The sequence below is a fragment of the Leuciscus leuciscus genome (assembly GCF_965113295.1).
Source record: "Leuciscus leuciscus genome assembly, chromosome: 10".
Taxonomy (NCBI): Eukaryota; Metazoa; Chordata; class Actinopteri; order Cypriniformes; family Leuciscidae; genus Leuciscus; species Leuciscus leuciscus.
The window spans coordinates 36,156,234-36,175,602 of record NC_138734.1 but is presented as its reverse complement, the minus strand read 5'-3'; the positions used below and the strand labels follow the sequence as shown (position 1 = coordinate 36,175,602).

Genomic DNA, 19,369 nt, shown 5'->3' with positions numbered 1-19,369 from the left:
TTTACAGTTAAACAGGAGTTTCGGCTATGTGTCTAAAATGATTTGCAATGAGATTACATATGGCAATTATTAGCAACATGTCTGAGCATCTGCAACATTTTATGTGGCTAACACGATGTGATTCACACTTCAGACTTCGCACACATATATATTCAGACAGAAGCTGAAAGAGGTTGGATGCTGATCTCTGGCAGTCTCCCTTCTCTTTCTAGAGCAGGCCAAGTGGAGTGTGTGAGAGCAGAAAGAGGAGCCACTCTGGTCTAGACCACCTCTGTTCAGGGGTGGCTCCCTGGAGGCGGTCTAACCTCTCCTCTTTCTGGGGCCTTTGTCCCAGCTGCCCTTCTGTGCTTATCTCCTCTCTTTCCGCCTCTCCTTATGAAACATGCCCGGTGTTCCCTTCCCACAAGAGCCTCCTGCCTGGCATATAACACCCAAGCCTGAGCTCTCTGCACCGTGAGCAATAGGGATACTCAGGGCAGCATTTTTTTTTGTAACATTGTACGATAGGTCAGTGGTAGTTTATAGTAGAGATGTAACTACATATTTTAAAAACTGACGACTCAATGGGTTGTTTGATCAAATAATTGACAATTCTCTCTTATATAATTAGACTGATTAAAGGTCCAGAAACCAATCAGATGCGTTTCATATTATTGTATGTATGTATGCATGTATGCATGTATGCATGTATGTATGTATGTATATATATATATATATATATATATATATATATGTATATATATATATATATATATATATATATAAACACTTATAAAATTATATTGTATATGTAAATATATTATTATATTATATTTATATGCTGTCAAATTGATAAATCGCAGCTAACACAAAAAATGTTAAATAAAAAATAAATAAATATATAATTTAAAAAATTATATATATATATATATGTGTGTGTGTACATTAGCATATATATATATATGTTGGATGCGATTAATTATGATTAATCGATTAGACAGCACTAATTTATAGTTAATTACATAAGAGTTACACATAAAAAGTTACATATTCGAAATATATTTAAATTGTTATTTTAAATTGTAATAATTTCACAATATTACTTTTTACTGTATTTTTCCTGAAAGAAATGCAACCTTGTGGAGCACAGGAGACTTCTCTCAAAAAACATTTGAACTGAACATCCAAACTGAACTGGCTAAACAATTAAACCATTTTAAAGACTATCAGCTAAATCTAAAACAGGTTAACCTCTGTTCAGTTTTTGAACTATTCAACCTTTGTGACCCATCCAAGCTCACTATAGTCAAACTCATTAATCCCCTAGTCTGGCCTATTTTCAAGTCTGCGGTGCTATATTTATAAGTGTAAAATGAAGCACAAACATTATATAACTAGTAAAAAACCTGGCCTTGTGCATTTGATTACACTTAGCAAAAAATTCGGCTCTTGGCAGCCATAACAAGTAAGCCAGTGAGAACTGTTTCTGTCCCAGAGTGTATTTTTTACTCTGAGACAGAAACTCACCTGAGTGCCATTGGGATGTGACCAGTAGATGTAATCTACGGCCTTATGGTTCAGACAAATACACCCAGATGAAATGTTTGCATAAAGCACCCCTTGAGATATGTGCAGCGATCCTTCTAAAAGGAGTGAACAGTATATAGTGTCACTCTTGAACTTTATGTCCTTAGCACTACATCAAATTGATGGCCCACACCCCCTACCATGCCAATTAAGCACATCAAATAAAAGAACATGACATCAAACCTCAGCGTGGAAATCAGTCAATCTAATCAACCCTGTTAGCCGTGATCCACATCAAATACGGCTCCTCCACATCGGACAAATTATCATATCTCCATTCTCCTTAAGACGCAACTCATTAACTCCAACCAAAAAGCACAGAAAACTCTATTACACCAACCTTCTGGAGAAAAAAAAAAATATCTCCCTCCTGCGATGGCAAATCTCACCTCGGCCGTTCCTATCAAAACGGCACATAAAAATAAGTCCTCTTCATAAGATGCTATGTGATAACAGTGCATTAAAAGATTACTGCCCTGTTCCCATCTTGTTTTTAATTGCATTGGGGCCAGAGGCTACGGGATCCTTAATAACACATTAATATTTTATTCTCATCCACCGCTCCACAATCACATGCAACTGCAGCTGTGTTTAAGACTTTATGCTTGTCTTTACATTTAGCAGGGCTGTGGTTGGTGGGGTTGAGGGGGAGATTCACAACTTTTATGGCACCCGTCTGAGTTGTGCTGTTATAAGAAAGATGGCACACTGAGTGCCGGAACTCTGAGGTGACATAATTGACATCAAGTGTCATTTACATATATTTACATAATATAAATGTGGTTGACTTGGTGGTTGTTCTGTTGCACTTGCAAATATTAGATTGTATAAAAGACAAAATGGGGGTTTATGACAGTTCAAATACACTCGCTGGGACGTTAAGTTTCTGCTTTACACAATCATCTTAGATGAAAGTTAAGTATTTCTTTTCTTTTCTACGTTTTTTATGAGCCTACACAACAAAAGAAGTGAGGATTTAGGAGTGCTAATGGGTCAATGAGGGATCAGTTATCATAACTCACTCGACTTCCTCTGGCGTAAACATTAGGAAAGAGCAATAATTCATCAAAACACCTAAAAGCTTTTCCTTTCACTGTGGCAACCAACAGACACTTCCTAAACAGTAAATTCTAATCTACAGTTACAGCTTTTTGACATCACTTTCAGCCCACATATTGCAAGCTCTCTCATCCAATCAGGAGAGCTCATGGGCTGAACCAATCAGAACATCACCCAGCTGTTTTAATCAACATACTACACAAAACTCTAATAAATAAGTAGTGAAAGATATAATAGGATAAATTAGCTATACAGGTTATCTAGAATAAATACACCATTTTCTATATTGAAAAAAGTATATTTAAGGACTTGAATTTTAGATTAAAATTTGAGGTTTCAGCAAGTTGATGATTGAGTGAGATCTATCTGCAGAAAACAACAGAGAGAGATACATAAAAATCCTTACATCAACAGATTAGGCTATGTCTATCGGTTTACAAGAGTGTGGTCAACCTAGATACACAGCATCATATACTAACATAAAACAACATATGTCACAGCCATTAGAGTAATCTGTAAGAATCATTCATCAGAAACAAATTCTTGTGCAATACCATTAAGTCTTTATGCCCATTTCTTAAAAATAAGAAATGTTTCTTGCGCACCAAATTACCATATTAGAATGATTTCTGAAGGATCATGTGACACTGAAGACTGGATTAATGATGCTGAAAATTTAGGAATACATTTTGAAATAAATAAATAAATAAAGTGTCAGACAGTGTGTATAATATTAATTATAAATATAAATAATTGGCTCAGTCTTCATTCTACCATAATATTAATAGCAATAAGCACAGTTAGAAAGAAGCATTATTAAATAATAATCATTAAAAGCAGGACTTTGAAGACTTTAACAACCTTGCTTTAAATATTATCAGATACTAGAAACATTGATTATCAAATTCACTAAAGTCGTCCTTGGCTTAGCAACTCATTATAAAAACTTTATGACTTTCTCACAGTGTTCACTGCACGCACTATCACTCAGTATCTAATATCTCACTGCAAATCAACATTTCAGCCATACTGCTGACGCCACATTCTTGTTTCCTTTTGCAAGGCCTAGCGCTGAATACTTTTTTTTTTTCACTGTTTTTCACCAAAACGAACCCCACACAGATTAACATCGATGAACAAAAAAAACAACCTGCATCTCAATGCTATCTAACACAAGATCTACAGTGAGTAATATGTGGAATTAGTTTTAATTAAATTAATCAACTACAATGGTTGTTAGGAGAAAACACAAGAGTGGGAACCGAGAGAGGGTGGGGAGTAACTAAAGGGGGGGGGGGGGGGGGATGCATTCACACCTATCATCTAATTATACAACAACATTAATCACATTAAGGCTGGAACTGATTGCCAGGGTCCGGGGCCCTGCTGTTCTTATGTGTAGCTTTGTTATTGCAGCAAAGCCTCAGCTCCTGCCTGCTCTGTGCTGATAACAACTCTTATCGCACTTGGCGATCTCTATCTGTACCGGAGATCAGGCCCCAGGCTTTATCAAAAGTTCACATCGAGCTAAAAGCAGAACAAAGAAGGAAAACACACAAGCAAAACCACCACGACGCAAATGCGTGTGTGCGTATGTGTGAAAATATGTGAGCGAAAGCCTGTGATCTCTCATTCTTTTCAATATTTTTGGGCTGAGCATTAAACTAGCCCTCGGGTCAAATGACCCCCGAGACGCTGAACCTGACAGCAGCGAAAGCTCTGAGAACAGTTTCAACAAAAACAGGAAGAGATCCCATCAGTTGTCCACACTTTCAAAAGTGCAAGCCCAAGGTACAGGAGGTGGTAACTCAAACAAGTGCATTGTCTGGCCCCAGCTTCTCAAACATCCTCCGGCCGCTGACGCCAAATTCTGGGAGCTCATGAATAATTCACGCCGACCTCTGAGCCGTTTGAATGATGTCACTCGGCTGTTATCTGTGAGAATCTCCTCTGCTATCTCCCAATCATCTCAACGGCTCTCTTATCGGCCCCTGCCATCTAACTGAGGCAGCTGCTTTTAAAACGCAGCGTACACCCATCTACCATTTCTGTATTCCTGCCTCTCTCCCCCAGCCCTTATCAGCCCTGCCATCCTACTCTCCCCTTATCTGCTTTTCTCCTCTCTCTTTTTTTAAACTTATCTAGAGATACACCCAGCCAGTCCCAAACAACAACACAAACATGACAAAGATGAGAATGCTTCAGCCAAATGTAATTATAATCCCAATTTCCCCCAACCCCCCTCGACGTCGGCTCTATCTCCACAGAGATCGCCGTCTCACCTATCTTGTCTCTCATCTCAACTGCCAAAATATAAGCCCTGGGATGTGGCCCCGCTAGGCCGCGAGCTAATCTTGCCATCAGGGAGGGATGGATAATCTATCAGCACGATCTTTACCATTGGGAGAGTGACGCACAAAAGACACACAAAAATATTTCCTCTCAACATAGACTTCCATGATACCGGATACCTTCTTTTAGAGGGGCCGGGATTGTAATCCTTCCAGTAAGAGTGTAACAAAACAATGCAATCGCGCATTTATTATATTATTCGCCATTGTCTTGACGGTTACATATGCAAAAAGGTAAGATAAGAGGGGCGATGTGATGTTCACATGCGTTCCAGAGTTTCGTGGTGGGGGAATTCACCTTTAGGGAAATCTCTAGCCAAATCTGAGATACTTTCCCACCATCTTCATCATTAGTCTAATGAGACGTCAATGGGGGACTCGTGGAGTTGGCGATCTGTACTTTAAAAGCCACCAGATATGAGATCTAGATGAGGAATGTTTATTCTGAATTGTTCAAAACATCAGCTACGACTGGCTTGAAGTAGTAAAGCTGGTTCCACCATTCGCAGCTGCCTCTAGGTAGGACTATGAGTTCTCCGGAAACCAACCAGAGATAGCTTTATATCAGATAAGACATCTCAATTAAGAGAGCGACTTCATGGGTCAGCGGGTCACTGGCATTGTCACTGGCCAACGTGCTCGTATAACTCTCCAGTCACTTAAACAAACCTTGATACCGCCCCGTTTACACTCAGTGGTATATGCTAATGTTGCCTTATCAGACCATTTTTTCTTTCCTATTCAAGAGTCGCTTTCTGCCTTTGAATCGCATTAATATTTATTTTTTTTGAGCAGCCCTTTCAAACTCAACCTCCAAGATATTGCTACTGTGCTTATCGCCTGAAAGCATCTCTTCTGGATGAAGAACTGAAACAGCGCCTGGCACCAGAGCAAAACGACTTTTCAGCACTGTTGGTTCTTTTCAGAGAAAGAGAGGGAGAGGCAGGGGTCAATGGATTTGATTTTTACCTTATGATTTTATTGACCACAAACTGTTAAAGGTTACTTTGACCAAAAACTTCGGTCACCCTCATGTTGTTCCAAACCTTTATGACTTTCCTTCACTAGTGGATGTCAAAAAAAATCTCCTGGTTGCTCTGTTCTAATCACAATGAATGGTGACTGAAGATGTCAAGCCTCAAAAAGGATGTTACAATCATATTAAAAATATAATAAAAGACTAGCACACTATATTCCAAGTCTTAAGTCTGAAGCCCTAATTATTGCTTTGTGTGAGAAACAGTTATTCCCAATTAATATTCCCCTCCAGTGAGCTGTTAAACAGATCAATGAGCCAGCTATACTCAGGAGTCGAATCAGTTTGATTCATGAACAAATCATTCTGATTTTCATGACGTGTATCAACGATTTCATAGATACTCAAACATTGCTACTTTTTTCAGAATGTGACAACAGTTCATATTGAATATGCTTGAGTCACATAAATTGCTTTTATGATTAGTTTGTGTCGTTCTAGAGGTTTTACATCTTCAGCCACCATTCATTGTCATTGAATGGAAAAGAGCAACCAAGATATTCTTCAAAATCTATCATTTTGTTTTCCACAAAAAAAAATAAAGTCACAGGTTTGGAGCAACATGAGAAAGTGCAAATAATATAATATCTTGCATTCAATCATAAAAAAAATTTTTTTTAAGTCCAATTAATGTGTGCCTGAACATTAGAGTTAAAATGGATAGATGAAAAAAAAGATCCAATTGTAATCCACTATCATGTGGAGAGATCAGCTGGGCGCGCTATCTGACGTCTCATCTCTGGAAAGAGAACTGAAAAGCCGAAGGAAAATGCAACAGCAGCGTCGTTGCAGCCACAGACAGAAAACAAATAAAAGATCCAATTTTAATCCTTATCTCGACTGGGATCGGATCACTGTTTATCTGAACTCATATCGTCTTTTTCAGAGAACAGTGACGTTTCCACAACAGTATTAAACAGGAAGCCACGGTTACACTTCGGTTGGAGCAGACGAAAGCACTTTTGCAAATGAAAAAGTAAAATAAAACGGATTTAAACACAATTATCTCGACTGGGTTTGAAAAATTAAGCGCGAGTTTGTTCAGCGCCGTTCACGTGCCGTGCGCTTTTACCAAAAGAGCCGCGCGTCTTAAAAGCTACTGGGGTTACTATGGCAATTGTAACTAAATGTTGCCATTTCTAATTTTCTGCTGTCTTGAAACCATAAAAACACAAGGATTATTTGAACAGACCGGTCACACATCTGAAGTGTAGCCTACCATTCGTCTCGTGTTATTGGAAATATCTTGTCAGTTTCCACGAAATTGTTGAGCTGCGCTCAAAAAAACAACAATGATATCCCGTCATATGAATAATGTCTCACACTTTTTACAATGAATCACCATTCACGACAACAGCACTGGTACTAGTGAAACTTTAAACGCTTACGTTTGATCTGCCGGGGTTTGCTCTGCTTTCTTCGAGACATGCTTATTCCGTCGTTCCTGCTCAGCTTGCGGCAAAAGCGATCAGTCCACCGGGGAGACTAGCAGTAACAGCAGCACTGGATCACAGCTCTCTGCCCGGCCGGAGACACCCGCATGACCTGTACTTTGATATTCAGAGCCGAAAGAGCTACCTGTGGCCGAGTGAGCCTTAGTTACTTTTCGACGTCTTCCCAGATTCGCGATCTATCCTCTTCGTTAGCCAAAACAAACTCTGCCGGTACAGCGCATACGCGGCTGGAGGGAACTAAACCTGTAGCTTTTAATGATTTGTTTATGTCTACTCCGGTGAAGCACAGAGAGAGCGCAGTTCTCAACGGGGCTCGATCGACACATGAAACAGTGGCGCTGTAATGTTATGACACGCCTCCGTCACGCCCCTTGCGTATGATGCCATGCCGCACGCTCCTCACTGCGCCCGCGCTCTCAAGCAACTCGATCCCCCGAACATCACACTTCCATCAATGCAAGGCATGAAATGTATGCCTCGTGTCGTTTGCATGCAAAACAATTTTCTTAGTTGTTATGAGCATGTACGGAAAAAATTTAAATGGGATATTCAAAATATAATAAAGTATTACAAATACTCATTTTAATAAAAACAGTAATTATTATAATTGTGTATTACTTTTATTATAGAAGTTATATAAACGATCATATATTCAGAATAATGATGATGAATTAATTATAATATATTGTTTATAATATGTTATAATACTATCATAATTATACATAATTCATACTATTATTATAACAATTTGGTATCATTGTTCTTATTTTACTCATAAAATGTGTGTGTGTGTGTATATATATATATATATATATATATATATATATAGGCCTAATATATATTTTATAATATATTTTTATAATGTTTTTATAAAATATATTATAAATAAAATTCAATTCAATTATTATTAAATTGTTAGTATTATAAAATATATGATAATATAGTCATAGTCATGATATTATTATTATTATTATGAATATGACTAATTATTATATGTTATTATTATTACATATATTAACATAAATTGAATAATATTATTATTGAATTTATATTATTATTAATAATAATAATAATATTAAATAATAATAAAATATTTTATATTATTAGTGTTATTATTATTATTTCTGCCCTTTTGTAATTTCTTAGATTAAGATAATAAATATTTTTCTTAAAAATATATATTTTTAGTTTTATTTAGGTTTTATTATTTTGCCCTGTCTATTGTATAATCTGAACACTTAATATTTTTGATTATTTTTGATTTTTTGATTATTTTGATTGCCCTTTTGCAATTCCCCCTCACACAGGGAGTCAAAAATACTATTCTATTCTACTTGTCTACTTTAAATGGGGTCGTGACTAGAATCTCCATGTAAAATGCTCAGTGGTAGTTACTGAAATGCAAAAAGTCATACAATTATAGCTGTCATTCATGTTATAATTACCAAAAAAGTGAGAATGGTGCTAGCAGTCCATATGCTGACACTGTGGCCTCCTCAAAAACTCACTGCTTCCATCTAGTGACCAAAGAAAAAGCTTATCTTATCCTTCACAGACGAGGCCACCATGGTTGTAGTGAGATGACTTAATACACACATTCCTTGCAGACCCCAGCATTAGAACATATATCAACCGTGTCATATGCAACAGCTAACCTGAAAATTATGGAGAATCCATAAATACAAGTCACACAAAAAAAAAACACTACTCTGCATTTCTGTGTTGTGTCATGATTTATTAAGATTTGTTATAGGTTCTATTAATAAGATCAATGCTGGTTTTGTTAATCTTGATAACGGAGAGTCTTTGTTAATCTTGTCTTTCATGATTAAACATGATGAAATCAAGACACAGAAAAGAATTCCGCACTCATAATGACAATAAATGATGACATAATACAATAAACTAAAGCAGGAGACGTTGAACACAAACAACAAACATCTCTGTTGATCCTGGAACAACATTCCAATCAACCAATCAGATTTTAATGACAAGTTTACAGTTTATGTCAAGTTAGGCTTACAACCAGGGTTAGGTGCTTCTACATCCGTGTTATTCACCTATCATTTCCATCTCGTTTTAGGGATAACTTATGGGTAGGTTTATGTTTAGGGGTAAAGATATAGTGAGGATTACATTTTTGGACAGGAGTGTTGTTCCAGGAACAACAAAGTATGTTGACCCATGAATTCGCCTAATAACTCTGCAAAATCAGGAGGTGCAACAAGATGAAGCCACTAGAGTGCGCTCTGCCTCTATAGAAGGTTATACAGTGGTTTTAAGAAAACTTGATAGCAATAAATGAATGCTGGACATAGACAAACCCATGCATACCTCAAATTATATTAAGTAGGTGAGTAAAATATAAAAAGACACAACTCTTCAAACATGTTTTTAAAAAAAAAAAGTGTAATACCAATTAAACATTTAGAAAGGAAAATAAACAAATTGACTTATCTGTAAAGTATGACCATGTCCACAGCAGATTCATTACAAACCCACTCAAAAAGGACAGTCAATGTAGAATAACAAAATAAAGACAACTAAAATAAAAATTGAATTTAAAATGAAGTATTTGACAAAATAATAAACAGTGTATATACTCCTCGAAGGCCCTTTAATATCTACTATGATTTTTTGTTCATAGCCATAGTTCATTGAATGTTTATAGCCTATTGGAAAAAGATTCTTCAGATTATTACAATATTCTTCACACTAAGAAAAAAAAATATTTTAAGAATTGTTTGCTACAAGATTCTTAAGGCAACATAATATGGTTCTTATATAAATGGCATCGTTATGAAAACCTCCTTTTTTTAAAAAAGAATGTAGCTTTGAAAAAACATGAAAATTAAGAGTAATTTCAAAAGCTGCAGCCACATTTTCCTTCTGTGACATTTTGTAATCACTTCTTGTTTTGTTTTTTGGAATGGAGGAGTAGGACTAGAGAATAATTTTAAATCACTATTATAGTGACCAAAATGATCATGGTTATCACGGTATTGTTAAATGTGATGGACATGTTCAAAAAGTACTGTTACCCTAACGAAAAAGATGTTTATTCAAGTGTGCTATTAGTAATACTTACTATTAGTATACTACTTTTAATCTAAAAATAAGAAAGTCTACTTTCAGTCTACTTTTTATGTTATCCTCAAAAGTATCCTTAAAATTGAACTTAAGTATACTTGACTTATACTGACAGAATTTGGCCTATACATGTACTCAATCTTTTGATCGAGATATACTTAAAAGTATAATTAAGTATTCTAAGTGTACTTGGCTTGTAGTTGTGTTTAACCTTCTGATTTGAGTAGCCTATTAAATACTTTTTTTTACATAGTTTTAAATCCTGTGTTATAAACTTACATATTTCAAGTATAAATATTTTATACTAAATAGGAACATAGTAGTATACTTAAAGAGCAAAAATAACATATAAATAGTAAACTATATGATATAAGTATACTTGCAGTATAAAACTCCTAAACTAAAACTTTACTGAGGGTATACTTCAAAGTGTACTTTCATAAACTAAAAAATGTGCTACAAGTATTAAAATAGTATACCATTATAAGTTCACTTGTAGTACAGATGCAGTACAAATGAGAAACGTGGTTGTGTGCTCAAAGTTTCCTACTGTTTGTAACGGAGGCCAGCTAGTAGTCGCTGTGCGAGTAAACCTCACTCCTCTGATCTCATAGACGCTCTAGCTACAGACGCTAGAGGCTGCAGTCTTTAACCTCCTTGTTAGAGCGCCTGACTCTCACACTGGAAACCCAGGTTTGAGGCCCGCACAGAGCGGGGCGAGTAGGACCCGGGTGGAGGGGTTACATTGGTGCCGTGACCCGGTTGGGAGTGAGGTTTAGGCTGGTGAGTGTAACGGAGGCCAGCTTGTAGTCGCTGTGCGAGTAAACCTCACTCCTCTGATCTCAATAGGTGCTCTCGACATATGCCAGAGGCTGCAGTCTTTAACCTCCTTGTTAGAGCGCCTGACTCTCACGCTGGAAACCCGGGTTCGAGGCCTGCACAGAGCGGGCGAGTACAAGGGGGTAATCCATCAGCCGGAAACTGAAGCTTTCCCGGGGGCCGCCAGTGATTAGCAGACCATCACCTGCTGTTAGCAATCCATTGACTCCCATTCATTTTGGCGTCACTTTGACGGGTGGAGGGGTTACATGTTAAACTTAAAGTATACTTAAAAGCAGTGTTGGGGAAAGTTACTTTTAAAAGTAATGCATTACAATATTGCGTTATTCCCTTAAAAAGTAACTAATTGCGTTACTTAGTTACAATTGTTTTAGAAAAGTAATGCGTTTTGTTACTTTTGCATAACTTTTTTTATAACAAAAAGTTGTATTTTTGGGCAAATGTAAAGACCCTATCACACCAAAGGTGAAATAATAAGCCTCAGGCTGAAGGAAATGCAGATTAACTCCTGTACAGTAGAGGGCGCTGCTCAAACAAATCGTTCAGCTTCTGCTGTTCTGGATAACGGAAGAATAGGATGCTTATTTGAAAAAGTAACTCAGATATTTTGTGGTCAATTTTGTGGTTTAAAAGTAATGCGTTACTTGACTAGTTACTTGAAAAAGTAATCTGATTACGTAACTCAAATGACTTGTAATGAGTTACCCCCAACACTGCTTAAAAGTGTACTTTTTTATACTAAAAAGTGGGCCAATTTAGTCCTAAGAAGTTTTGAAATATACACTACCAAAAATACATCATAGAAATATTACTACATAAAATATACTTACAAACATTACTTAAGTATACTTGATTAAATTAACTTGAAGTATACTTCTTTTTTGTAAGGGTACACACAATGAAATCAAACCAACAAATAAAATAAAAAGCATTATGCACTGCTGGTTTGCAAAAACATTAAAATAATAACAATAGCAACAATGAACGGATTTTTAATTAACATAAAATGTTGGTTAAGTGATTTACATCATAACATGTACTACATGTTCAAATACATTTTGACAAGAAAGGATAAACCTCACATTTTAGCCTTTAAACCATTTTTAAGAAAAGGGATGAGTCAAAATGACAAATAATTATTCTACTACTATTCTACTATTCTATTTGTTTCCTTAAATAATTCTAGATACCTTATTAACTGAAAAGTTTACATTTTTAGAATGCACTTTGGCTGGTTAAAATTTATACCATAAAAATTCACTTTTGATTTTCATGGAAACTTCATACTAACCAGTTCATCCCTAAGTAGGATTGAGCTCTTGATACCTCCCCTGTTTCTAGACCAATGCTTGCAGTCTTTATGTTAACAACCCAGACCTTGGACCGTTAAGCCAGTTAGTCAAACAACTGTTTTTAAAAAAGAAAAAAAAAGAAACCGACTAAGTGATTGTCACTGGAAACAGCTTTTAACTTTGTAACCTTCAAGCTTTTCCTGGAAGATTTGTTCAATAAAACCGGCATAAAACATGAATTATTAATCTATACTTGTGAAGAATCTGAGCCTCTGTGACACTTTTTTACTATCTACATGAAGATTTCGACAGAAGAATTTACTGTGGTGGCAAATAAATGATCCAAATGGGAGAATGGCTGAAAATGAATGTTTGTTTAGACCTGTGTCAATTTATGACTTTTCTTTGATATGTTGCTTAATTTGATATGTTTGGTTCACTTTACTCATACATTTAATATTTTAGAAATCTTTATTCTAACAAACACATCAGGAGAGACCGATGAAGATGATGAAAAACAAGTTTCAGTAAACAAACTAGTAATTCTAATGCAGGAAGGCAAGGCGATTGAACTCAAATGAGGAACAGGTGATGACTAATTATTCAGAAACCATAGTAACAAACAATGAGCGGGAAACTGGACAAAATGAAAACAGGTAGGGACTGTTTACACGACACCGTTTTCAACTAAAAACGTAAAACTTTTTATGCGTTTTGGCCGTTCGTTTACACGACAATGGTGTTTTGGGTGCCTGAAAACGCAAAGTTTTGAAAAAGGGTTATAAAGTGCAAGTTTTTGAAAACGGTCTCCGTGTAAACAACAGAAACGCGAATATCTGAATACGATGACGCCAAGCACATGTATTACGTGTTCAGTCTATTCATCGCCATCTAATGGCCTGGTAGCAAAATACAGGGTTGTTGTTTTTTCGCGGATCCGTGTGAATGGAGATCGTTTTGACAATAGTGTCATCTTTACGCGGAAAACTCAAAGGAAAAACTTCTCCGTTTTAAGCATATCGTTGTCATGTAAATGTAACAGGAAGTTTGTGAAATACAATTCTAAACTAACTTTGCCATTATTATTTACAGGGAATAGATTTTTTTCTCCTCAGTCCAGGGATTCCACTGTGTACACAGGTAACAGTTGGTTTGTTTTAACTTAGGGGGTAAAGTAGGAACCGGTTAAAGGGCAGTATTTTGTAACTGAGCCTGTTTTTTGAGGTCTTCATTAGCCATTAACGAAAGAACAGCTATGAGGAAAGAAGTTTTGCTCTGCCTGTGCTTGGCCATGGTCCCTGTTTGGACAACCCCTGTACAGACAGGCAAGTATTTCATCTTATTATATTGCTTTTTAAATAATATTGGAAATTATACATTGAATTAATATTTTACTTGTGGGAGTATCGTCAGTGTGTGTGTGTGTGTGTGTGTGTGTGTGTGTGTATAGGCTATATATATATATATATATATATATATATATATATATATATATATATATATATATATATATATATATAAATAAATAAATATATAAATATATATATATATATATATATATATATATATATATATATATATATATATCATGTAGGCCTATATTATTTTTTTCAGGACATATCTTTGTACATGTATTAGAATTTGTGTTTATGTCAGATTTCTGTTTACGTGTACAGACTCTGGGCCGGTGGTTGTCCTGAAGCATGGCAGTGTCCGTGGGCAATATGTGAAGGTTAAAGGCTCCGAAAAGGTGGTGGAGCAATATTTGGGGATTCCTTTTGCACAGCCACCTGTTGGTCCTCTCCGCCTCGCTGCACCTGATCCTGTACAAGGATGGGAAGGCATAAGAAATGCCACTCAGCTCCCTCCCATGTGAGTACTGCTATATAGTCATAACAGTATCTGAAAAAAATATGCCATATATCTGTACTACTAGGCTTTATAAGTGACAAACGAGTTAGATCAAAAGTAATCTAAAAGTAGTCCGATTTAATGTATAATGTAGCCTAATAGATTACGTTAGTAAATACAACTTTCATCACATAATTTTTATTCAGAAAATTGACTACAGTTATATATAAATTCCTTATTTACCACTATATCTGCGGTCTGCAAGACATGTGTGTCAACATTGAAACGCAGAGGGATAATCACAGGCACATGACAGTAGCTAAAGATATGCATGTATTTAACTGAAATAAAATCCCCATAACTTGCGTACGGATGTAAAAAAAAAAAATGTAAGGTAATTTTTCCTCATAGTCACACAGCCTATTTTACTAAATTAGGAGGATCTATAAATACTATTAAACAGTGAGATTATAACAGATGTGTTTATCCCTCCGCGAGCCATAGGTTGCCGACCGCTGCACTATATTAAAGTAATTTAAACCGTTTCTGAGCTCAGATTTCCTTTTCCCCCGTCAACTATCTTCTCTTGCTGCATTGTAGGTGCCTTCAAAACCCAGATATTGTGCCTTTAGTAGGAGAGGCCATGAAGTTGAATATCACCACCACAGGCGTCTCAGAAGACTGCTTGTATCTTGACGTTTACACTCCTTCTCAAAGATTAGAATCAGAAAAACATTCAGTGAGTACTGAATTATGGCTACTCTCATCTAAACTAGAGGACAGCACTTGTGAATTCTCAGTAGAACTTTCCTATGGTTTATTTATAATTTCCTTAACCCCTCTTACAAAAGTAATGTATGCCAACCAACAGGTAATGGTTTGGATTCATGGAGGAAGCCTGGTCTTTGGCGGATCTTCCATGTTTGATGGATCCCCGTTGGCAGCCTATGAGAGCATAGTTGTGGTTGTCATTCAGTACCGACTTGGAATGTTAGGATACTTCAGGTATTCATTTATGGATCAAAATGTCCCTTTAAGAATGGCATCAGATTTTTTTAGCTTACTGAAGACACTGATTCTGCTGGGTGGGTTATAATCATATATGCTTCTGGTTTTAGCACAGGCGATAAGCTTGCACAAGGAAACTGGGGCTTCCTAGACCAGATTGCAGCTTTACAGTGGGTGCAGGAAAACATTGAGGGTTTTGGAGGAGACCCCCAGTCTGTCACCGTAGCAGGAGAGTCTGCAGGAGGAATCAGTGCCTCTTTTCTAGTCAGTCAATGTTTGCAACATTATCTTTCACAGTTCATTATTGCCTATTTTTAAGTGTGTTCCTGCCTGGTATATTGTGATTAATCTTATGATTTCTGACCAGTGTTTAGAAAGCATAATAAAACAGTAAGTTCTTTGGGGTCCTTTGGGCTTCCTCTGGGCGCCACTTTGGAAATGTGAATGAAGTTTACATTTTAAATGGTTAAATGTATTCTAAAGATGTATTCTTATGGATTTTTAGACATTGTCACCCATGACCAAGGGTCTGTTCCACAGAGCCATCTTTCAGAGTGGAGTAGCAACCACGATCGGTTACACCATCAAAGACCCATTGATGTTTGCCAAGGTATTTAACCCAAATGCAACAATCAAGGTTTACTGCTCAATAGTTCCTTAAAGGGATAGTTCACCCAAAAATTCAAATTCTGTCATCACTTACTCGCCCTCAAGTTGTTCCAAACCTGAATGAATTTCTTTCTTCTGCTGAACACAAAAGACGATATTTTGAAGAATGTACCAAACAGTTGATGGGCCCCATAGCTGGGGGAAAAAATACTGTGGAAGTCAGTAGGGTCCATCAACTGTTTGGTTCCCAACATTCTTCAGAATATCTTCTTTGTGTTCAGCAGAAGAAAGAAATTCATAAGGTTTGGAACAAGTGAGTAAATGATGACAGAATTAAAAAAAATTGGGTGAATTTTCCCTTTAAGGGAGTCTGTAATTATGTCAGATATAAAAAATGTTAGAGCCTTGTTAAGTTCAGTTTAGTTAATTTCCCTGAAGGCAGTTTGGTTGCAGACACATAAACAATACATAAATGCATTAAAAAAAAGTAAAAAACCCAGAACAATGCCCAAATGCAATAACAGGAAATGTTCTCAGAACTTTGGCTAATGTTCTGGCAGGGTTCTCTCAAAGTTATCAACAAACATTCTTTCATTAACATTAATACAATATTCGTTCAAAGTTATCTGGTCTTTAATAATGTTCTCAAACCGTTAGCACAAAAACATAATTTAGCCTATATATTGTTCATGGAACTTTTTTTTTTTGTGTGTCCGTCCAATTCTTTTTAAATGTTACTCTTTCAGAACATTCAAAGAACATTCAAAAGTAACGTTTCCATAATGTTTTCAAAATTATACAACGGAATGTTCACAACGTTTACATAACAAAAAGTTTTGAACATTCAGAGAACATCGAGAAATAACGTTTTCATAACTTAACGGGAACATTAGCAATATGTTCTTGGAATATATTTTTGTTAACGGGATCAATTGAAAGTGCATATTGATTTTTTTTATATTTTAAATGTTTAGAAGAAAGCTGATTGTCTGTAATCTGTTTGACCAGGTGGTAGCAAATGTTACCGAGTGTGACTTCAGCACTTCTGAAGTGCTGGTCAAATGCATAAAAGAACTGACCGAGGAACAGATCATAAATGCAACTAAAAAGGTAGGAGGAGAGAATTTGAAGTAGATGCTTTCCAGTATTTCATGATAGTCTTCATAAATATACAGATTGAAGAGAGAATGAATTAATTTCTTAGACCAAGTGATTTCCGTAGAAACACATTTTCCCTGGAGCGGCAGTTGATGGGGTCTTTCTTAAAGCTCCACCAGAGGAGATACTAAAGAGCAAAGACTTTCAGAAAGTTCCGATTCTTATCGGAACAACAAACCATGAATTTGGATGGATGCTCGCACAGGTAAGTATCATAATATTTTTGTATGGAATAGTGCAATGAAACAATGGTCAATGAACCTTTATGACCATTATGAAATAGGAAACACACAAACAATACACGGTGCTGAACAGGATGTGCTCATTTTATTTTTATATTATTATTTCAGGACGTGGTCTCAGAAGGATGGGCTAAAGGGATGGACGCAAAATCCGTGAAAGCAATTTTGGACATTGTCAATAAAGCTGGTGTAAAGCTCAACAAATTCTTCCTTCTTTTTAGATTATTTCTAGTGATTTACCTGTAGCTGAAATATGCAAATGCATTTATTTGGATTAACTCAGTCTGGCTAATTTGTTAGTATTTGTCTCACTCTAGTGGACATAGTACAAAATACCATTCAGAAGACTCGGTAGAATATGCTTTCTCTCTGTCGTCATAGAGATCAGGATTCAATGAATTCCTTGTAGAAGAATACTTGAAAGATGCTAAAACTCCTGAGGACATTCGCGACGCATTTACTGAGATGATGGGGGATAGTTTTATAGTGATACCCTCCATCATGGTTGCATCTCAACACAGAGGTTGGTTGCAATGTTACCTTCAAAATTTCATCTCCGGTGAAGTTTCATTGTTGGTTGGCTTTACTATTAGCGAACACCCTTTGTTATAACTTCACAGATGCTGGAGTCCCTGTGTATATGTATGAGTTTCAGCACCGGCCCAGTATATTTAAAGATCTCAGACCCAGCTTTGTGAGGGCTGACCATGCTGATGAAGTTGGATTTGTGTTTGGGGCCTGCTTTTGGGATGGCCATGTCAAAACTGAAGGTAAGCAGATCTAAGAACTTGTTTGCCCAGGCTAATTATTATGATATTGGACAATTATTCCGGCAGGGGTTTGAAACTGCAAATGATTGCAACAAAAGTGAAAATGGTTATGATGAAGTGCGACGGGGTTATGGATATCAACTCTTTATCATCCACAGGAACACTCAGTGAGGAGGAAAACCAACTGTGCAGAACTGTCATGGGATACTGGGCTAACTTTATTCGTACTGGGTGAGTACATTAGAGTATTAGGATCTGTTACCGATGATCCTTTATTCATTAAATTAATATTTTATTTCTACAGCTCACCAAATGGGCCCAGGCTGGTGCATTGGCCTGTATACGACCAGTCTAATAAATACATGAATCTAGGGTTGCAGCAAACTGAGGGACAGGGTCTGAAGATGGGCAAGCTGCTCTTTTTCACTGTTGAATTACCTAAGAAACTTGCTGGACTCCACACAGCCTAATTATTTATCACACCAATAAACATAGTGCTGTGCAGTGTGCATAAATGATTTTGTCTCCATACATGCAGTGCAATTGTTCCCAGAGAAAACTTTTGCGTTGGATATTCGGTTGTTAAGTCGTGACGTAACCAATACTCTTTCCGGGTCCAAAGTCCAGGTCCTCTCTACCTACCTACCGCTTTCGCTGGTGTTTTGGTTATTATTGAGTGTTTTTACAATGCCGCAGTGCTGTGTCTCGTGTCCCGAGCTAACTCACTTCAACCTCGTAAATCTTCTTTTTCATTGAGGACTCTACTCTTAATTATGCCACCTGAGTGATGAGCTACACTAACCACTCTGTTGGTGTTAAAGGAATTTAAACCCTTTTTGACCGCCAAGGGTGCCTCACTAAGAAGGACGTGATCGTAAATAAATTTACAGGTTCCACCGTTGTTATTTCTGGACCGCTTGGGACCCAAAACGTCACGCGTGACGTCAGACTTAACAATCGGATAGATTTCTGCAAGCATTTCAATGTTTCTCAAATCTAGCCAAAATATATATATTGGTATCAATTAAAAATTGCATATTTCA

At 36.6% G+C, this 19,369-nt stretch overlaps 2 protein-coding genes across 2 annotated transcripts in view; one reads left to right on the top strand and one right to left on the bottom strand.

The window, feature by feature from the left end:
* Positions 1 to 7,796, bottom strand: part of zfpm1 (zinc finger protein, FOG family member 1) — an 82,833-nt gene extending 75,037 nt beyond the window's left edge. Inside the window, exon 1 of the mRNA XM_082182465.1 lies at positions 7,401 to 7,796. Coding sequence (XP_082038591.1) covers positions 7,401 to 7,440 — 40 coding nt within the window. The 5' untranslated portion in view covers positions 7,441 to 7,796. The remainder of the gene's footprint in view (positions 1 to 7,400) is intronic.
* Positions 7,797 to 13,853: 6,057 nt separating this feature from the next.
* ces3 (carboxylesterase 3) lies at positions 13,854 to 19,369 on the top strand. Its single transcript, XM_082181536.1, has 14 exons — positions 13,854 to 14,013; positions 14,365 to 14,560; positions 15,140 to 15,278; positions 15,411 to 15,544; positions 15,658 to 15,811; positions 16,053 to 16,157; positions 17,165 to 17,266; positions 17,379 to 17,519; positions 17,665 to 17,745; positions 17,938 to 18,079; positions 18,177 to 18,326; positions 18,485 to 18,557; positions 18,631 to 18,901; positions 19,290 to 19,369. The coding sequence occupies exons 1-13, from the start codon at positions 13,944 to 13,946 to the stop codon at positions 18,794 to 18,796; spliced, it is 1,653 nt and encodes a 550-aa protein (XP_082037662.1). The 5' UTR covers positions 13,854 to 13,943; the 3' UTR covers positions 18,797 to 18,901; positions 19,290 to 19,369.

Excerpts from the sequence above, each read along its gene's own strand:
- ces3 (XM_082181536.1), top strand. The coding sequence starts at position 13,944 with ATGAGGAAAGAAGTTTTGCTCTGCCTGTGCTTGGCCATGGTCCCTGTT. Across the intron at positions 15,279-15,410 it reads TAGAATCAGAAAAACATTCA|GTAATGGTTTGGATTCATGG; the intron begins GTGAGTACTGAA and ends GCCAACCAACAG. Across the intron at positions 17,520-17,664 it reads TTGGATGGATGCTCGCACAG|GACGTGGTCTCAGAAGGATG; the intron begins GTAAGTATCATA and ends TTATTATTTCAG.